Source organism: Cuculus canorus, chromosome 9 (assembly GCF_017976375.1).
Source record: "Cuculus canorus isolate bCucCan1 chromosome 9, bCucCan1.pri, whole genome shotgun sequence".
NCBI classification, from domain to species: domain Eukaryota; kingdom Metazoa; phylum Chordata; class Aves; order Cuculiformes; family Cuculidae; genus Cuculus; species Cuculus canorus.
The window spans coordinates 999523-1017767 of record NC_071409.1 but is presented as its reverse complement, the minus strand read 5'-3'; the positions used below and the strand labels follow the sequence as shown (position 1 = coordinate 1017767).

General features: G+C 51.3%; 1 protein-coding gene across 2 annotated transcripts; it reads right to left on the bottom strand.

The window, feature by feature from the left end:
* Window positions 1–385: 385 nt before the first annotated feature.
* Window positions 386–18079, bottom strand: MAP6D1 (MAP6 domain containing 1). 2 transcript variants are annotated; one of them, XM_054074763.1, is made up of 3 exons: window positions 17286–18079; window positions 5277–5394; window positions 386–2645 (listed from the first exon to the last, which is right to left on the bottom strand). In XM_054074763.1, exons 1-3 carry the CDS (start codon window positions 17660–17662, stop codon window positions 2619–2621), a joined length of 522 nt encoding a protein of 173 aa, XP_053930738.1. In that variant the 5' UTR covers window positions 17663–18079; the 3' UTR covers window positions 386–2618. The 2 variants fall into 2 exon arrangements, with proteins under 2 accessions (XP_053930738.1, XP_053930737.1); XM_054074762.1 differs by having other exon boundaries at window positions 388–2696; window positions 17286–17754.
* Between the last annotated feature and the right edge of the window lie 166 nt (window positions 18080–18245).

Below are 18245 nucleotides of genomic sequence, written 5' to 3'. Positions count from 1 at the left end.
TCCCCTTTTCCTCTTCGTGCTGCTCGCTGAACGGTTTACTTTCCCTTTGAAAATGACTGGGAAAAAATCCCCCGAGTGATGGAGAATTCTGCATAGCAGCAGCTTTCCTTTGGAAGGCAGTTGTCCCTTTCAAGTCAGCAGTCGGGCAAACAGCTTGAAATGGGCCCTGGGAAGCGTTCCTGCGGGGGTCTGTGCCCGCAGAGGAGATGGAGGAGTAGGGAAGTGGCTGCAGGTGCCTGTGAAGGCAGTCAGGAGTCTCCCTGGCACCTGGCTCGGTGTCCTGTGCGCTTTGCCATCCCGTGCATGCGAGAGAGAAGGGCGGCGATAAAGCATCCTGCAAGGCTGGATGCCCAAGGGTTATGTTTTACCACAAAAACAACTGGGAAAGAAACAATAGCCAAAATACATTTTAATTTATTAAATTAAATCCAGTCCATTTGGTAAAATACAAGCTCATTATATCACCAGAGTGCTTATAACTGGGTTGATTATTTTTTTTTTAAGAAATACAGTAAGTCAAGAAGAGAAACTGAATAGACAATTTATCCTTTTTGCTTTTTCTGTTTTACTTTTTTTTTTTTTCTGTTAATAAAGTCCAGGATTGACATGAACTTAAGTTGTTTGAACAAAACTTTTAAAAACATTAGAAAGAGATTAAACAAGCAGATTGAATTCTTAGAAACATCGAACATGCAAAAACCTCCGATACAGTTTTGAATGTTTCATGTGAATTTCCTGAAAAATGAATCTCCTGAAAAGTTGTTTTGGCAAGCCCTGGTTTTAAAGTAGATTCCTCTGGGTCCAAGGATGAAAAGAGGCTGAGAAAGTTGGAGTTGTTCAACTTGGAGAAGACTCTGAGGAGGCCTTATTGCAGCCTGTCAATATTTAAAGGGGGCTGAGCAGAAAGATGGGGAAAAGCTTTTTAGCAGGGCCTGTAGCAATAGGACAAGGGATGATGGTTTTCTACTAAAAGAGGAGAGGTTAGACCAGATCTTAGGAAGAAATGTTTTGCTGTGAGGGTGGTGAGGCCCCAGCCCAGGCTGCCCCATCCCTGGAGGGGTGCAAGGCCAGGTTGGATGGACCTTACGATCTCTTCATCCAGTGGGAGGTGCCTCTGCCCATGGCAGAGGGTGGAACTGGATAGGCTTTGAGGTCTATTTCAACCCAACCATTCTGTGATGAATGTGGGAAGTGCCACCCCTTGTCCCAAACCCTTGCAGCTCATTGCAGATGTTACCCACTCTTGTGGTTGCGTTTGGCAATGTCTTGTTGCAATCCGCATGCCAAGAGTTCAAAAATTGTGCTTACAGGAGTTATCAGCAACACATACGTTTGTAGTTTGCTGAAACACATGAAGAAAATTTTTTTCTTTTTTTTTTTTTCCCCCAAAATAATGAGTAAAATCATGAAATAAGCAGCAGACTAATTATATTGCATAAGTCGTTGAGACAGAAACTGTAAACCTACTGCAGTCTCGATGGACAAAGACTAAAAAATGATTTCTTAAAACACGTGTACCCCAGCAAAAATGAAATGCGCACCAATCTAAAAAAATCAGCTTCAGAACAATGACTTAGAATGGCCTGTCTTAAAAATGAAGGATGTTTTACATTCTACGTTACATTTTTCTTTAAGAAGAATTTCTAAATAACATTTGCTGCATGAGCATTACCAATATACAGGCAATAATTGAGGAATTTCAAGGCAATATTTGTCACCTTGCATATGCAAAGAGTTAACATTTATTAAAAGTATAAGCATGTCCTTTTCATTAAAGGACCCCAAGTTGCTTTAGGTAAAATCCATATACAATATTTACACTTCTCCTAGCAGCTATACAAATGACACGAGTACATCTTAGATCCCCCCCGGAGGCTCTTGGGAGCCCAGCTGACTCCGTCCACGCACTCCCTCTCAAACCAGACTGGTGTGTTGCTGTCAGGGCTGTTTCCCCAAGCTCAGCCCCCTCTCACTCCTGCCTCAGCCCACCAATGTGGGAAACAACCAGCTTTCCAGCCTCAAATCCCCAAGACACTGCATGTGCCACATTCATTTCGGAGTTCCATGCTGTTGGCTTCCTCAAGCCTCTAAAACAACCCTAGAAGCTCAGGCCAGCCCCGCTGACGCTATGGTTTCTGGTGACGCCATTTGAGGTCCTATTTCCAAAGCCCCCAGAGATGCTCAGGAGTCAGCCAGACTCTTCCCTGCCTTTCGGTGGCCTACTTAGAGGGTGCTGCTATTTAAATAAGACTCTTTTTGGTTTTAATTATCCATCCCGCTTGCGATTGTTCCCCTCCCACCCGCTGCAGTTAAGCGTAGGGATGTTGCCTGCAATGCTGCCCAAAGTCAATCTCCTAACGTGATGCCAGCTGGCACAGAGATGAACCTGCTCCTGTGAGAAACTAGGTCACTCCCCACAGCGTGTTTTGCCAGCTTTGAACCAAGCATTGTGGGGGTTGTTGTGTTAACAGAAAATATGCGTGTGTATCATTAATCACTGGAGCTGCTTTTGATAACACCAGTTCTTTGATCTTAACTCTCCTCATGAAAATTGCATAGTGATACATCTGAACCGAAACGCCACGTTTAAGCTGCCTGGGTGTGAGGAGAGTCCAGGTTCACACGTTGAGGATCCGTGACGGCGCCTGGAAAACAGCAGAAGGGTTGGGGGAGAACCTGGTCTTCACCTCTGGGATCTAGTGGGGTAAGCGGGGAGAGAAACGTTAGTGCGACTCAGGGTGCAACTGTCCGCAGAGTTCTAGGGGTCTGGAGCTCTGGGACCACCTCTCCGCTCTCCCGTGATGTGCCACTACCTCTTGGCTGGGTGCTGCTGAGCCTGGCCTCAGCACACAGGAGGATTCGAGGATGAGGGCGACGCTGTGCTACCGAGGAGGGGCTTTGATGGAACCCAGCGCTTGGACCTTGAGGGGTGTGGTGTGATGGGAGGCCTTGGCAGGAGCCAACCTCTGCAGGATAACGAGCCCACCAGCACAGCCTCTGCAAACATCAGAACCAATTCACTGCTGGAGTGGTGCTGGATTTCAGGGAGATGAATTACAGCAGTGTGTGCCTGGTCATTAACCTGCTTTATGGGCCCACAAGCTACATGTGCTGTGAACAGAATCACAGACCAGTAGTACCCGAAGGAGAAAAATTGGTTACTGGCCATGCCAGGCTGTGAAAGTGAAGGACTTCGATGAGGATTAAAAGTCCTCAGGCCTGCAGGAAAGCAGAGATGGCAGAGGTTGCTCTTTCTGATGTCAGTGGAGTCAGAATTTCACACGCTGTGCAGCTGCTGTGGTTGTACTGAAGCATGAAGGGCACCTGGATGCTTTGTGTCTTCCCTAATGCTTAAACCCCAAAGGGTTTGCAATGGGACTGGCCCTAGTTGTGCATCCAACCCAGGGCTCTGGGCAAATCTGGCCATAAAACATGAACAAGTGGAAAGCTTTGCTGGATGCTGAGTATTCTGAGTGGAGAAAGAAGAGTGAGACCACGGGCAAAAAGAGCATATGGAAAGTTATTGATCTGGTGGTTGTTGTTGCATTGTTCTGATGTTTCCATTCCTCTGGAGATACATCTGATGTGCTAAGGCACAAGAGGAAGGTCACACACAGCTCAGCACTGGGGAGAACCAGCAGGCTGAGCCCCACGTGGCCGCTGTTACCACACAATGCCAACCTGACTCCCATGTATCCACCAAAGCCATGCACTTCAGGCAAGAGGGAAAGTCCAATGGCCAAGTGTAAACCAGGGAGAGTCTGATTTCTGTTTGAACTGGTGGCTCCCTGGCACCATCTCTAATCCAGAGTACACTTTCCCCATGCTGTCTGCGGAGAGGCCGTGGGGGTCCCCCAGGGCTCCAGGAAATGGGACCTTCCCTTACATGGCCCAGAGTGTCGTGTCCTTGGCGGAGTGTTTTGTGTCTGGGATTCCAGTCTTCCCTTTCTGGGATAGGGGCCTCTGAGGGTTTCACCTAGGACCCTCTCCTTTGCGTCCTATTTGCCAAATAGGAAGATTAAACAGAAGGGTCAAAATGCAAGGTTTAATAGTTCAATGCCCTCTGTCCTCACTGCTGCACCTCAGGAAGCAGCCTGAACTATTCCGAGCAAGAAGGAAGCTTTGGTGAGGTTTGCAAATTCTGTTTTGCCTGAGGCCACTGTCCCACTTTTGCTGGAGCTGGAGATACCTCTCGTGTGCCTTGTGGCAGCAGCGTGCCGGCAATCCTCTGTGGAGGAGGCACTCGGCTGTCTGCTGATTAAACACTTCTTCCTCTTCTCCTCCAAGGCAAAGATTTACTTTTGCGTGTGGCCCTGGAGTAGCTGCTATTACCTCTGAAGGCGCAGCCGCTGTGGCTGGGGAATCCAGCCCTGGCCCCGTCTCTGCTTTCCGAGTCCCTCGGGACAGCCTGTGAACAGCTTTTGTGGTTGATTGCAAAGTGCTGTTCCCTTCCGTGGTCTAACGCAAAAAGCAGCTAAACCAGCACCTCACTGGGTTCATGGGGACAGGTTGTGTGTGGGGGGGCCCTGTCAGGCATAACACTGAGTACAGAGAAAACATTTCCTCGTGGGATTTTCAATAATCCTTAGATGTATTTTGCCAACAAGAAAATGATCCTTCTGCTGGTGTAGAGGGTTGTAGGAACTCTCAGGAAAGCCCCGAGAAAGTCTCAGCACCCCACGAGCTGCACGGCTTGGCTGCTCCAGAGCTGTCTCTGCCTCGGTGCCGGCAGCGGGTGCAGCTTCTGCCCTTACAGCCCCGGGGATTCTGTCCTGTCTGGGTGCTGGTCCTTAGGCAGCGATCTGCAAACGCCCCCAGGAGAATGCCTGTGTCCGTGGTCGATGTTAGCACCAGAGGCTGAATGTCACACTGCAGCCCTAACGCTACGACTGCTCTGACTGCTCAGGGACATGGTTTAGTGGTTGGACTCGATGATCCAAGAGGTCTTTTCCAACCTGGTGATTCTATGATTCTATGAAATGCGCCTTATGCAGAACAAGAGAATGACATACACTTGTACAAAAGGTATCCAGCTGAGGGAATCGGAAATCTTGATCTTCCTGACTGTCATGCACTTTAAATGGAATAATGATAAGTTACAGTATGACACTGTCTAGCATATCTCTCTGAAAGCAAGGGATGGCCATGTAACCTGCGGGCAGTGATGAAAGAGCTGTCAATGATGACACGGCTCAACTCTACAGGCACCCCACCAATAACACACGATGCCTTTGGGCTTTACACTGACTCTGGGGTTTTAAAAAAGTGTTAATTACCTTAAAATCTGCCTTGTAGCTTGTCTCTTGAACAAAATGGTCTTCTGGGATAATGAAGCCTTGCTTTGTCTTTATAGGCTTGGATGGTTTTGCTCCAGTCCATGGGCGATATTCTTGCCTGAAATGAGATCATCAAGACAGAAGAACCCATTAAACACAACATACTCACAGGGTGCTTCTGTTCAGAGTGTTTGCAAAGCCAGAAGGCGAGGCTGGTTACAGTCAGCTCGTGAGAACGAACTAAGGCATACTGAAAAGTAAAGAATTGAGTCTAGAGGCTGCCTCTCTCGGAAAACCCAGGCCAAGAGATGCAATGGGGCATAGACTGGGCTAACTGGCTTATCTGTACTTCTATTCCTGGCAAAATACGCTCTCGCCTGGAGGTGCATTCCTCTGGGATAAGAAAAGATCAGAGCGCCTCTTTGCTTGATATCGTCGACTGCTGCCAATGTAAACCACCGAGGTCTGGGGCTGCAAGTGCCCAGCTCTCATGTGCGTGGAGGGACCTTGCTCGGCTCTAGCTCTCTTGACAGTGGGCACATTTGTCTGAAATGCAGCCAGATGGAGTCACCATCTCAGCTGGGGATCTCCTTCAGATGGGGGTGAGTGTTTTGACTCTGCATGATGACGTCTGAGGCATCTTGGACTTATTCCAGTGACATCTGAGAAATGGGTACAGCGAGTGCACTGAGAAAGGGGCTGAGCATGTTTTGAGAGCGCTGGAGAACAGCGCGAGGGTCTGTCCTTGGCTTCTCTATAGCTCTTCTCACAAACAGGCCTCACTAATGCCCGCTGATGCTGCAGCAGCCGCCAACTGAGCGGCCTTCTTTGCTCACTGAAGACAAAAATCTGCTCTGTTTGTGTACGTATCTCTGGCAACCAATTCAAGCAGCGTCAGGAGCAAAGGGAGAGGTGATTAACCAACACGTGATGATTTTATGTTCAGACCCCAGCATAAATAATAACTGCATTTTACTAGGTGCTTACGCAGGGATACAGGGGCAACACCAAGCCCTAAGCCATGTCCAGGCTAGGGGGAACAGGCTGTATTTTAGTGTGCTGAGCTTAGCTTTGATCACAGCCTTTCTGATTGTCATTTTTCCCAAGCATGCTAGTTGCTATTTTAATAATGGCTGCAAATTCTTCTTTTACAGTCTTATTTAAAGTGTCTAAGTGTGGAGCATTACTTTAGAATCATAGAATCATAGAAAACTAAGGGTTGGAAGGGACCTTAAGGATCATCCAGTTCCAACCCCCTGCCATGGGCAGGGACACCTCCCACTGGATCAGGCTGCCCAAGGCCCATCCAACCTGGCCTGGAACACCTCCAGGGATGGGGCAGCCACAGCTTCCCTGGGCAACCTGGGCCAGAGCCTCACCACTCTAATAATGAAGAAATTCTTCCTAATGTCCAGTCTAAATCTGCCCCTTTCCAGTTTGTACCCATTCCCCCTCATCCTATCACCAGAGACTTTATGAACAGCCCCTCCCCAGCTTTCCTGTAGCCCCTTCAGGTCCTGGAAGGTCACTCTAAGGTCTCCTCAGAGCCTTCTCTTCTCCAGGCTGAACAACCCCAACTCTCTCAGCCTGTCCTCGTACGGGAGGTGCTCCAGCCCTCAGATCATCCTTGTAGCCTCCTCTGGACCCATTCCAACAGCTCCATCTCCTTCTTACGTTGAGGATTCCAGAACTGGACACAGTATGCCAGATGAGGTCTCCCAAGAGAGGAACAGAGGGGCAGAATCCCCTCTCTCCCTGCTGGCCACGCTGCTTTGGATGCAGCCCAGGACACGGTTGGTTTCTGGGCTGTGAGCGCACATTGTATGCTCAAGCGCACATTCCCAGCTATTGAGTGTAGTTTGGTCTTGATCCTTCTCCTATCAAAGTCCTTTTGGTAACAAAATAGCCACAGCTTGCTTTGTGTTTGGCTTCTAACCACAGACTCAGCCTCAAAAATCTGTCTCTTTTATTGTTTGTAGGCACAGGTCACAACCTTGGACTGTATCTAAGCCAGTGAAAAAACAACACATTAACAAAATTAATTCCAAATAATTAAGTAAGTGTTTCTCAGCCAAGTTACCTGCCAGCACCAGCCTCCTGTTGGGGAGGATGAGTGTGGGTACAGGCACAGGGCAACAGGCTGTCAGCAGTTTGTCAGCTTGAAGTGAAGGTGCAGTGAGTTCTTAAATCCACTCAGTAATGGAGATTGCTCTATCGAAAAAACTTCCTACTGTCAGAAAGCAAACCCAGGCCCCTGTCCGCGTGCACTGCAAATGTTGTTTATAATCAATTTACTCTCGCTTTTCTAAGCTGCTCTATTCTGCCCTCTCTGCTCAAGCTTGCTCAGGCAGCAGGGAAGTGCCCGCACAGCTCTCCTGGTGCAGGTCCTGCAGCTTTAGCAGCTCAGGATAAGGAAGGACCTTTGCAGAAAGATGATTTTGGCCAAGCAGTGCCCCAAGAAGTCAACCTTCCAGCAGGAAATCTTAGACACATGTGAACGCTGAGTTAAAACTGAGCTCTGCTCTCCTGCACAGCCAGAGGGAGGAGACAAAATTACAAAACTACTCTACTGGGCAAAATATCAGCGATGTGGTACAAAGCTATCAATTAGGTCCCAGCATTTTCCAAATCGCCTCAAGGATGCTGGTGGCATTGATTCCTAACCATTCCCCCTCTTGCCGGCTGGTCTCCCCGCTGCATTACGCTGTGACGGAGCGTGTCCCCAGCTTTCGATGAATGACTGCTGTCTGTCTCTGCAGCCAGCTCTGTCTGATCATTTGCTGATTTGGCAGACCCCCAAACACAGCCCTTTTGGATCACAGGACCCTCGTTTTGGCTGGAATCCAAGACGCTCTTGTCTCAGCCTGCATAGCCAAAACTATTTTCATGGCACCTGTATTCAACGAGGAAACACTCTGCCTTCATCCATGCAAACCGGAATGGGAGGATGGACACAGTCACTGCTCAGACCCACAGCAGGATTTCTTGTTTGGAATTGGGAGTTCTCCCTTGGGGAAACTAGAACTCTGAGCCACACGGAATGGCTGGGCAAAACAGAGGCAACGTGTCTCCTCTGGGAGCTGGGGTACTTGAAATAAAACAAGAAATGAAAATTAGAACCTTGGTCCAGGAAGCACAGCTAACTAAATTTGCCCGGCCTTTCAGTTCGCTGGACACATGCACCCATCTCCAGCTGTAGAGCCAAGATTCGGCCCAAAAAACAATCTGGTGACTTGACTAGATTGAAATCAGTCTTCGGGTCTAGTGGAATCAAAGTGCATGAGCTACTGGGAGCCTGGGAAGAGGAAGGATCTATTTTTAATATTACTTAGTTTAAGATGTCAAGCATCTTTTTTGTGGAGTTCTAGACAGTGTTGAGGTCTCTCCTCAGCCTCCTTTTCTCTAGGCTAAACAACCCCAACATCCTTTTTGCAGTGAGGGGCCCAAACCAAGAAGGGAGCTCTTTCCGTGAGCTGGTGGTTGCGTTCCATCCCCCTTCCCGGGTGAGCAAGACTGCAGTAACAGGGCTGTCCAACAGCCTAGGCAGGAGGATGCTCCACCATGATTCACCGTGTGGCCTCTCACAGCCTTCAAGGCATGATTTGGGAACGGTGGATCTAGGACTGGTCCTGCTGCTCCTTCCAAACACAGTGTACTGCGTCTGCAGCTCAAGCTGCTGGATGCTGCAAGCCACATGGCTGCCGGCCCACGTGCTACCTCCAGCTCTTCCCTTGTTCCATGTGCTCCACAAATGTTTTCTGGCCTTGCAGAGAAAGTTGCCTGCAATTTTTTTATTTCATGGAACTAGTGAAAATCTAACCTAGAAAGCTTTTTAATTTCACCAAGATGGAGAGCATTTCTGTTGGGCATGCCATTTCCAGCCAGATTTACCTTCAGCATTTACAGCATCCCTTTGCCCCGTAGCACACTGCCAGTGCCATCACAGTTATCATTTTAGTACCTCATCTTTATGTCATGGTTTGCTTCACACAATTCATTATCAAGGGCATTCTGAGCCACTGCATTACAATCCCATCTCTCATGTAATAAACAGAGGAAAAGGCTCATTCTGGATAGCTGAACGTCACTCCGAGCGACACTGCCTGAGCTACTCTGGATTTAGTCTTCCATTGCCCCCTTCCTTCTCAGACCCAGCATGCCACTGAGAACTAAACAGCATAATAAACATCCTTCCTGTTTTCCCTACAGGAGGAACGTTGTGTGTGCAGCCTGGGGGGTCTCTGTTACTTCTTTTTGAAGTATTGACTACTCTAAATACCCATTGCAGAAGCCAGACTGGTTTGCGAGGGATTCGGGCTGAAGGTGTGGAACATCTCCCTGTTTGTGACGCAGCTTCTTGCATGCTCCTGGCATGGCCATGCAGCTGCCCCTCCAGCTGGGATGGTTTTGTTTTGCCCAGAGCAGCCAGTGGTGCTCTCCCAGAGGACAAGCTGAGCCTGCTTATGACAAAGACCTGTGCAGATCAGGGTGCTGGGACACCTCGAGGTCAGTGTTGTGAGTCATGGACGCAGCGAGCTCTGCATGATGGACCAATCCAGGAGCCCTTCTGGATGATGGAGACACTAAACTGCCTCTCCTTTGAGCTATGTCAGACACTGATGGGATGCTGAAGGCCCTTCCAAGCCTTGGACACGGGAGCAGATTGTGTCCATTCTCCTCTGCAGGCAAAGAGCACAGCAAGGACAGAAATGTAGGGAAAGAAAGGCTGATGGAGGGGAAAAAAATAGAGAGGTAGGGGAAAGACACAATAGAGGGGTAAAGAGACCCACACACAGGAATTATAGAGAAAGGAAGCAGAAGACATCTGCCTGGTTCCCATCGCAGCTCTCATCAGTAGCAAGGTCAGGCTACTTGGAGCTGCTTGTAATTCACATGAAAAAAAGCAACAGCAAAAGACTGGACCAAAAGGGCAGGAACAAAAACCCTAAGCCCCAAACCGTTGTCTTAGTCCGAGCTTTGGGGCCTTGCTCTGCTCATGGCCACATCCTTGAGGAAGGAACACTTGCAGTGGTGGGACAGGACAGGCAGCTGCTGCTCTCTTACTGGAGTGATGTGGATGGTGGTTTGTGGGTAGATCTTGGAGTCTTGACTTCTGTCACTACCCCACTTCCTATTGTTTCCCTTTTCTTCTAATGAAAGTCTGGGTGTATTTTGAATGGAAGAAATTTCTCCTAAATTTAGGCAACAGCTTTGAATCTTCCCCATTTCAGCTCTGCAGTATACCTTGCAGAATAGACATCCTCTCTGGAGCCACTATTTCCAGCCCTCCTCCCTCTCTCCTCCCACGGCTCTGTCCTCCTCCAAGCCCTCCCTTTCCCCAGCAAGGCTATGCAGTGCACAGCGGATCTCTCTGGATCCATCCCAACGCCTGCACCAAGCAAGATTACTTCTTAAATAGCGTAAAAATCAGGGCTTCAGTATTAATTTCCCCAAGCAGCAAGATACTTAAGAATGTAAAGATAACCGTAAGCCTTGATCATAAAAGCTTTACTCCTATTATTAAGGATAAGCATGCATTTAAATATCTTGCTGGATCGAGGATGGAGCTCCTCATACACAGCACTATTAACCCTGTCAAGTCAGGTGTGCGCCGTGATCCCATACATTGGTAAACATCAGCGCAGGTATTTTCTCTCTTCTCTTCTTCTTCTGCACAGCTGAAGATGAGATGCGAAGCAGTCCCCACGGTTCTCCTTGCTTTCCTGCATAAGCACTATTTGAAGGAATGTGAATAGAAGAGACATCCAAGTAATACGTTCTGTGACTGTATCCAAAGGTGTGGGGCAAAGTGCCGTTCCCCTTCCTTCTGCAGTACCTCTCCTGGTGGTGAGGATATCTGCTCCATGGGCACAGAGCAACGAATGGCACCTGCTGAATGCTCGCTTTAGAAAGTTGGACTTCAGCCTGCTGAAGGATTTCCCACCCTGCTATTCCCAAAATCATCAGCAACGGCACATCAGGCCCTTTCTCCTGAAAGACTCCAGGTCTTTATGCGTGTATTCTTCATCAAAAGAAGAGTGCACACTCTGGGTGAGCAGCGAACTCTGCTGATCTCAAGTGCCCCAGTCTGGTTGGCTTTACTGCTGTGCCTTCCACCTCTGAACAAGTTGAACAAGACCAGAGAAGTGATTCTGCCCCTGTGATCAAGATTGGTGAGGCTGCACCTCATTTCCTGCGTTCAGTTCTGGGCCCCTCACTACAAGAAGAACATTGAGGCACTGGAGCACGTCCAGAGAAGGGAACAGAGCTGGGGAAGGGGCTGGAGAACACAGGTTAGGAGGAGCAGCTGAGGGACCTGGGGTTGTTTAGTCCGGAGAAGAGGAGGCCAAGGAGAGACCTTATTGCTCTCTGAAAGGAGGTTGTAGCAAGGTGGCGTTGGTCTCTTCTCCCAAGTAACAAGTGATATGATGAGAGGGAATGGTCTCAAGTTTCACCAGGGCAGGTTCAGACTGGACATCAGAAAAAATGTCTTCACCAAAAGCATTCTCAGGCACTGGCAAGGCTGCCCAGGCAGGTGGTGGAGTCTCCATCCCTGGAGGTGTTTAAAAGCCTGGTAGACGAGGTGCTCAGGGATCTGGTTTAGTAGTGGGGCAGGTACAGTTGAACTCGATGATCTCAAAGGTCTTTTCCAACCAACGATTCTATGGTTCTAAGTCAGCTGCTCTTGACTCCCATGCCTGCTCAAAATACCTACAGTGTGGAAACACCAGCTGCAGAGATTAGGGTGTGCTCAGGGCTGGGGTTGTGCATGTGCGCAGAAATTTGCCGTCATCCTCCTCCTTCCACAGGTGCTAATACAAGCAGAGCTGACAGGTGGGGGCAGAAGAGGCAAAACAGCCACTCACAGCTCTGATGCAATATCTTCACTTACACATTCAATGTGCTTTCCAAAAGCTGGCAGGTTCCCAAAGGGGAAACTGAAGTCTGAATTGACTTCAAGAAGTACAGCTGAGCCTTGAACAGGTTGCTCCTCACAGCAATACCAGCCCTGGCAGAGAGGCTGTGCCTTCATCTCTGTTGCCTTCTAACAAGGAAAGAAGATGACATCCAGAGAACAGAGCTGGCTGGAGATACCTACTGACAGCACCAGCTTCTCTCACCCACTACAGAAGGGAGCTGAGCAAAGCATTTACCCTATTTCTAAAATGTCTGCTAAACACAATCAAGACCTAGTACTATAATTAATTGTGTGCGAAGCCAGAAGCACACAGCACCTGCAAATTTAAGGCTGAAAGCGAGAAGCTACTTCCGTGACCCCAAAGGACAAACCCTCAGGAAGGTGCAGAGGGGGCCACTAGAGTTTCGTTCCACCTTCTCCAGCATTAGTAAGGTATGATCCACCGCAACCCTCTGCCGCAGTCCCTGGGATCTTTTCACAGTTGGAGCACATCCCATTGTAGCCTTTCAAGTGCAGCTTGTATCGATCCGCCTCTGTGCTGCACTCCCCTCGTGTTGCCCATTTGGGGTTTGACTTCATTCAGACCCTGCAGAACTCCAACCGAAAGCCAGAAACTGGGGACAGGAGCTACCCCGAAGATGCGGGGCAGTAGTTTGGAGGGCAGGCAGCTGTGCTGCCTTTCTAGCCTTTATACAGAGTTATTCTTTCAAAACTGAAAATATCTTTGCTTCTTCAGAGGTGCAGGTACCCTTCCAACACCTCCTCTGCCTTTATCTTTCTTCTAGCCCCAGGAAGACTCCCAGCAGAAGTCACTAGGAATGGGATTGGTGTTTCCACCCAGTCACTGATCCCGGGGGTGGGTTGTATATTATTCTGGTAAATGCCAGGTCACTTTGTGCGCAGCTGAGTTTTCTCCTGTGCTTAAAGAGAGTGCAGAGAAAGATGTAGTAAGAACTTTGCAGAAGGAAATCTCACTGGAGTGGTGCACTGATGCACAACAGCGTATCAGACGGTGTTGAGAGTTATAGGGGACTCACCGCTACGCTTGGATGCTCGACAGAAAGAAACACGCAGTAGGGTGCTGCAGAACCACACAGTCAAAATCACAAATTAAAAAGGAACAAACAACAAAACCTAAAAAAAAATCCCCACCAACACCTTACAGAATTAAGCAATATAACCATCACTGCCAGGAAAGACACGGACCATGTTGGAGAAGGTCCAGAGGAGGCTACAAACCGATCAAAGGCCTGGAACACCTCCCCTGTGAAGAGAGGCTGAGAGAGCTGGGGCTGTTCAGCTTGGGGAAGAGAAGGCTCTGAGATGTTATACAGGCCTTTACAAAACTTAAAGGGGACTGATAGGAAGACAGGGAAACATCTTCAGCAAGGGACCTGTAGCAATAGGACAAGGGGGAATGGCTTCAAACTAAAAGAGGAGAGCTTTAGACTAGGTATTTACGAAGAAATATTTTATGCTGAGGGTGGTGAACACACCGGCCCAGGCTGCTCAGAGAGGTGGTGGCTGCCCATCCCTGGAAACATTCACGGTTCAGGTTGGATGGGGCTCTGAGCAACCTGATCAGGTGAAGATGTCCCTGCTCACTTGCCAAGGGGTTGGACTGGGAGGACCTGCAAATGTCCCTTCCAACCCAAACTACTCTGTGATTCTATGATTAAAAGCTTGGAGTAGACCCATATACCTATGCCAACTTTTCTTGCTCTTTCCTGCTCAAGCTGATCCTTCCCCTCCTTTCCCAGATCTTCCATCTTTCACAGTATGGCAGGACCAGCCAGCTGCTGAAACCTGACAGGGTCACAAACTGCAGCAGGAGGCAACCGGCTGGCAAGCCCACGTGGCCAGCAGCGGCTGATCCTACGGCTAGAGCCTGGTGGCACTTGCCAGACCCAGCTGGGTACAGAGCCTGCTGAAGCACCTGTAGCACACAGGACTCAATTGACCCATTTCTTCTTGGAGCAGACGCAGCTGACGCCAAACACAGAACCTGGTCCTCAGATTCACTACCCCTGCTGCCCTCAACGGTGCCGCTCCACCTACTACCTGAAGATGAGATAAAGTTTGCAGACTGCAGTGCTGCCTTGGGAAAATAACAAGGTAAGGGGAAAGGAGGACTGAACTATAGTGGGTTTTGCGCAAACAGCCTTGTGGCTGTGAGTGCTGGCTCGACAGAAGTTGGGTGTGCTGTGGATCACACCGCTCAGACAGGGGGAGTGCTCCTGGGGCTTTGGCAGGACTTCATTCAAACCCAGTGCCTAAGCGTAACTGAAAACGAGCGTAACTCTGCCAAGGACCTGCTTAGCCTGTCTTAAAAAAAGGCAACAAACCTAAATCTAGATTAGATATTAGGAAGAATTTCTTCACCACGAGAGTGGTGAGGACACTGGAACAGTTTTCCCCAGAGCAGTGGTGGCTGCCCCATCCCTGGAGGGGTTCCAGGCCAGGTTGGATGGGGCTTTGAGCAGCCTGATCCAGTGGGAGGTGTCCCTGCCCATGGCAGGGGGGTTGGAACGGGATGATCTTTGAGGTCCCTTCCAACCCAAACTATTCTATGATTCTGTAAATCAGAAACAGGATATTGCAGCCTGTGAAACTGTTGTGGACTTCTGCTGATTTTGCAATACGGGGGATTTCTTAATTTTGCGATGTTGTACCAGGTGCTAATTCAAAGAACGGTGGGAATTACTGGAATAGGATGAAAGCAGTTTGACTTGCCACAGTCCTGCCTGCAGTAGTTTGTACCTAAAGCCTTCAAGTAGTTTTCATGGGGATGACTCCGTCCTGGTGTGGCTGCCCTGGCGTGTGCCCCCCATCCTCACCTCGCAGCAGTTCCCCAGCTATTTTACTTAGTCTTACTTCTCATAAAATGTGTTTGATTTGCATGTTGGTGCATCGCCCCAGCGAGTAATTTGTTGTGCAATCTCTAAACTTCTCGCTCTTTCATGACAGTAGCCAAAGAGCCCTGTGTAGAACAGACAAGTTGGAGGGGAGAAAGATGTGAGAAAGCGACTTTGCTGAGCGCTGGAACAGCTTTAGGGAAGCTGTGGCGCTGTGGGATAGGATGAAGCACCTTCTTCTGGGGTCAGGCTGAAGAAGCAGGGGAGGCTTCAACAAACAACAGCACGGAGATGATGCGTTCTCTCAAAGATGACCCATTGCTAGCCTTCTTCTAGCAGGTTTCCCTGAAGTAACTCCTATGCTGCTTGAAATTTAAAAGGGCTTTGCTTCAAAAATAATCCTCGCTCCCGTGACTGCCCTGTGAGACGTGGCAGAGGATAAAACACTGCATAAATTCAAGCACTGCAGTTCTCCTTCCAGAGTCCGTCCGTTAACTGCAGTGGTGGGGAGGGGTGGGATAAGCAACATGGTCTCCTGTGCACGCCTTGTAATCCTTCTCAGAGCCCCGTGTTTCTGCCTTAAAAGCACTGTGAGAAATAATTTTGACGAACGGCAAACTATGAAGAGAAAATGTCTCCTAACTGCATAATAGATAACAAGTGCACTAAATACTTGGGATTCTATTGGAATAAAAATTAAACACTCTATTATACACCTCAATAGGGTGAATTAAAACCTCCCGAACACCATTATGAGGGATTGTGTTGGTAACAACACGAAACTGGTACAGTATTCAACAGCAGCCTTGTAGGAGCCGAAATCCCCTCTCCTCCCACTGTGGATGCTCCCACAGTTGACATCCATCATGGGAGGAGAGGGGATTTCGGCTCCTACAAGAGAAACAAGGTTGAATCACAGTGCATTCCCATCTGGTTGCTTCTTGCAGAAAGGTGTCTGTTTAGCAGTCGGGGAGAAGAAGGCATCGGGAACAGAAGTCACTTAATATAAAGGTTCTTCGGGAAAGGCAGTTTGTGACAATTTCATAGAATCATTAAGGTTGGAAAGGACCTCTAAGATCGCTGCGCTCTGGGGACCGCTTCCAGGAGCAGCGGAGGGAGAGCAGCGCCAGCCTCGGTCTGCCCAGCCTCCCCTCCCCAGCCTCCCCTCGGTGCCAGCCCCCTCCCTCTCGGCGTCACCCCCTCTTTCTTGGTGTCAGATGCCTCCCCCTTTGGTGCCAGCCATTCCCCCACCTTTCTCAATGTCAGCCTCCCTCTTGCTCGGTGTCAGCCCCCCTCCACTCGGTGTCACCTCTTCCCTTATGGTGTCACACCCTCCCTCCTTTCTCAGTGTGTCCTCCCCCCCTTCTCCCACGGTGTCACTCCCTCCCGCCCCCCAGTGTCACCCCCTCTCTCTCTGTGTCACCCCCTCCCCTCTCTCTCGATGTCTCCCCCCTCCCCTCCAGGTGTCACCCCCCTCTCTCTGTGTCACCCCCTCTCCTCCTGGTCCCTCTCTCTCTCAGTGTCCCCCCCTTCTCTCTGTGTCCCCCCTTCTCTCGGTGTCATCCCCTCCCCCCCCCGGTCCCCCCCCTCTCTCTGAGAGTCCCCTCTCCCCTCTCTCTCAGTGTGTCCCCCATCCCCTCTTGATGTCCCCCCTTCCTCTCTCAGTGTCACCCCCTTCCCTTTCGGTGTCCCCCTCCCTCTCTCTATGTCTCCGCCCTTTTCTGCCCCCCCTCCCCTCACTATGTCTCCCTCTCTCTCGGTGTCCCCCCCCACTTTATGTCCCCCCCCCATGCCCCGTCCGCCCCCCCCCGGTCCCTGCAGCAGGTGCTGTGCCTGCCATTCGGCCGTGTGTGCCCCCACCGGTGTCACCCCCCTCTCTGTGCCCCCTCACGTCTCTCTATGAACTCCCCCTCTTCTGTGTCACCCCCTATCTCTGTGTGTCATCCCCCCCGGCCGTCCCCCCCTCCCTCTCTATGTCACTCTCTGCGTCTCCCTCTGTGTATCCCCCAGTCTCTCGGTGTCACCCCCTCTGTGTGTGTGTGTGTGTGTCCGTCCCATTGAACCGCCTCTCGGTTGTGTCCCTGTCTCTCGGTGTCAAACACTCTCTCTCTGCCCGCCCCTCCTCTGTGTCCCCCTCCCCACTGTGCCCCCTCCCCTCCCCTCTATGTCCCCGTCCCCCGATCCCCGGTCCCGGTAGCAGGTGCTGTGCCCCCCGCCCCGCAGCGCCCCCGGTACCGGTAGCAGGTGGTGTGCCCGCTGTCCTGCTGCCACCGCGGTCGCAGCGGCGGCGGCGCGGGGGCTCCGGGGAGGGCGCAGGCGGCGCGGCCCGGGCAGGAGCCCCTCCGCGGCAGCGGCCACGCTCGGAAGTCGCGCCGGTACTGGGTCTCGGCGGAGAAGGGCTCTGCGGCGGCGGCGGCGGCGGCGGCGGTGCGGCCCTTCCTGCGGGCGCCCGGAGGTTCGCGGGGCTCCGCGGCGGAGGGGCGGGCGCCGGGCTCGGGCTCCTCGATGTCCGAGTAGTTGTGGATGGTGAGCGGCACGGACAGGTCCGACTTGTCCAGCTGGCTCCAGAACCGCGCCAGGCAGCACACGCGGCTGATGCACGGCCAGGCCATGCCCGCAGCGCCCGCCGCCCCCTGCCCGCCGCCCCCCGGACACCGCCGCGCCGCGCGCGTCACCGGGCGGGGGGGGGACCCGGACCCGGGGATGCTGTGGGAGGGACCCGCGGCGGGGGCGGGGGGACGGGACCGGGGGATACTGCGGGAGGGACCGCGGGAGGGAGAACAGGACCCCCTCCCAGGGATGCTGCGGGAAGGACCCCTGTTCCGCAGCCCTCGCCGGGGCCGCTGGAAGGGTCTCTGGGTCCAGATCCCGCCGGGGCTGCTCCCCAGGGATGCTGCGGAGACACCGCCGAGACTGGGTCCCGCTCCCAGGGATGCTGTGGGGAGACCCTGGGACCCGTCCTCCTCTCCGAGGCGGCTCCCCGCGGGTGTTGCGGGAGGATCCCGCGAACCGGCACCCGCTCCCAAGGATGCTGCGGGAGGATCCAGGGACTTTACCCACTCTCCGGGGCTGCGGAGGGGATCCTGAGTCCGGATCCCGCCGAGGCTGCTCCCCAGGGATGCTGGGAGGGACGCTGAGACCGGGACCCGCTACTCTGGGATGCTACGGCAGGATCCCGAGAACGGCGACGCGCTC

Coding starts and splice junctions, on each gene's coding strand:
- MAP6D1 (XM_054074762.1), bottom strand. CDS start 17,662: ATGGCCTGGCCGTGCATCAGCCGCGTGTGCTGCCTGGCGCGGTTCTGG. Junction 5,395..17,285: donor GGGCACACCACCTGCTACCG/GTACCGGGGGCG, acceptor ATCTCATTTCAG/GCAAGAATATCGCCCATGGA. Junction 2,697..5,276: donor GCTACAAGGCAGATTTTAAG/GTAATTAACACT, acceptor TTACCCCACTAG/ATCCCAGAGGTGAAGACCAG.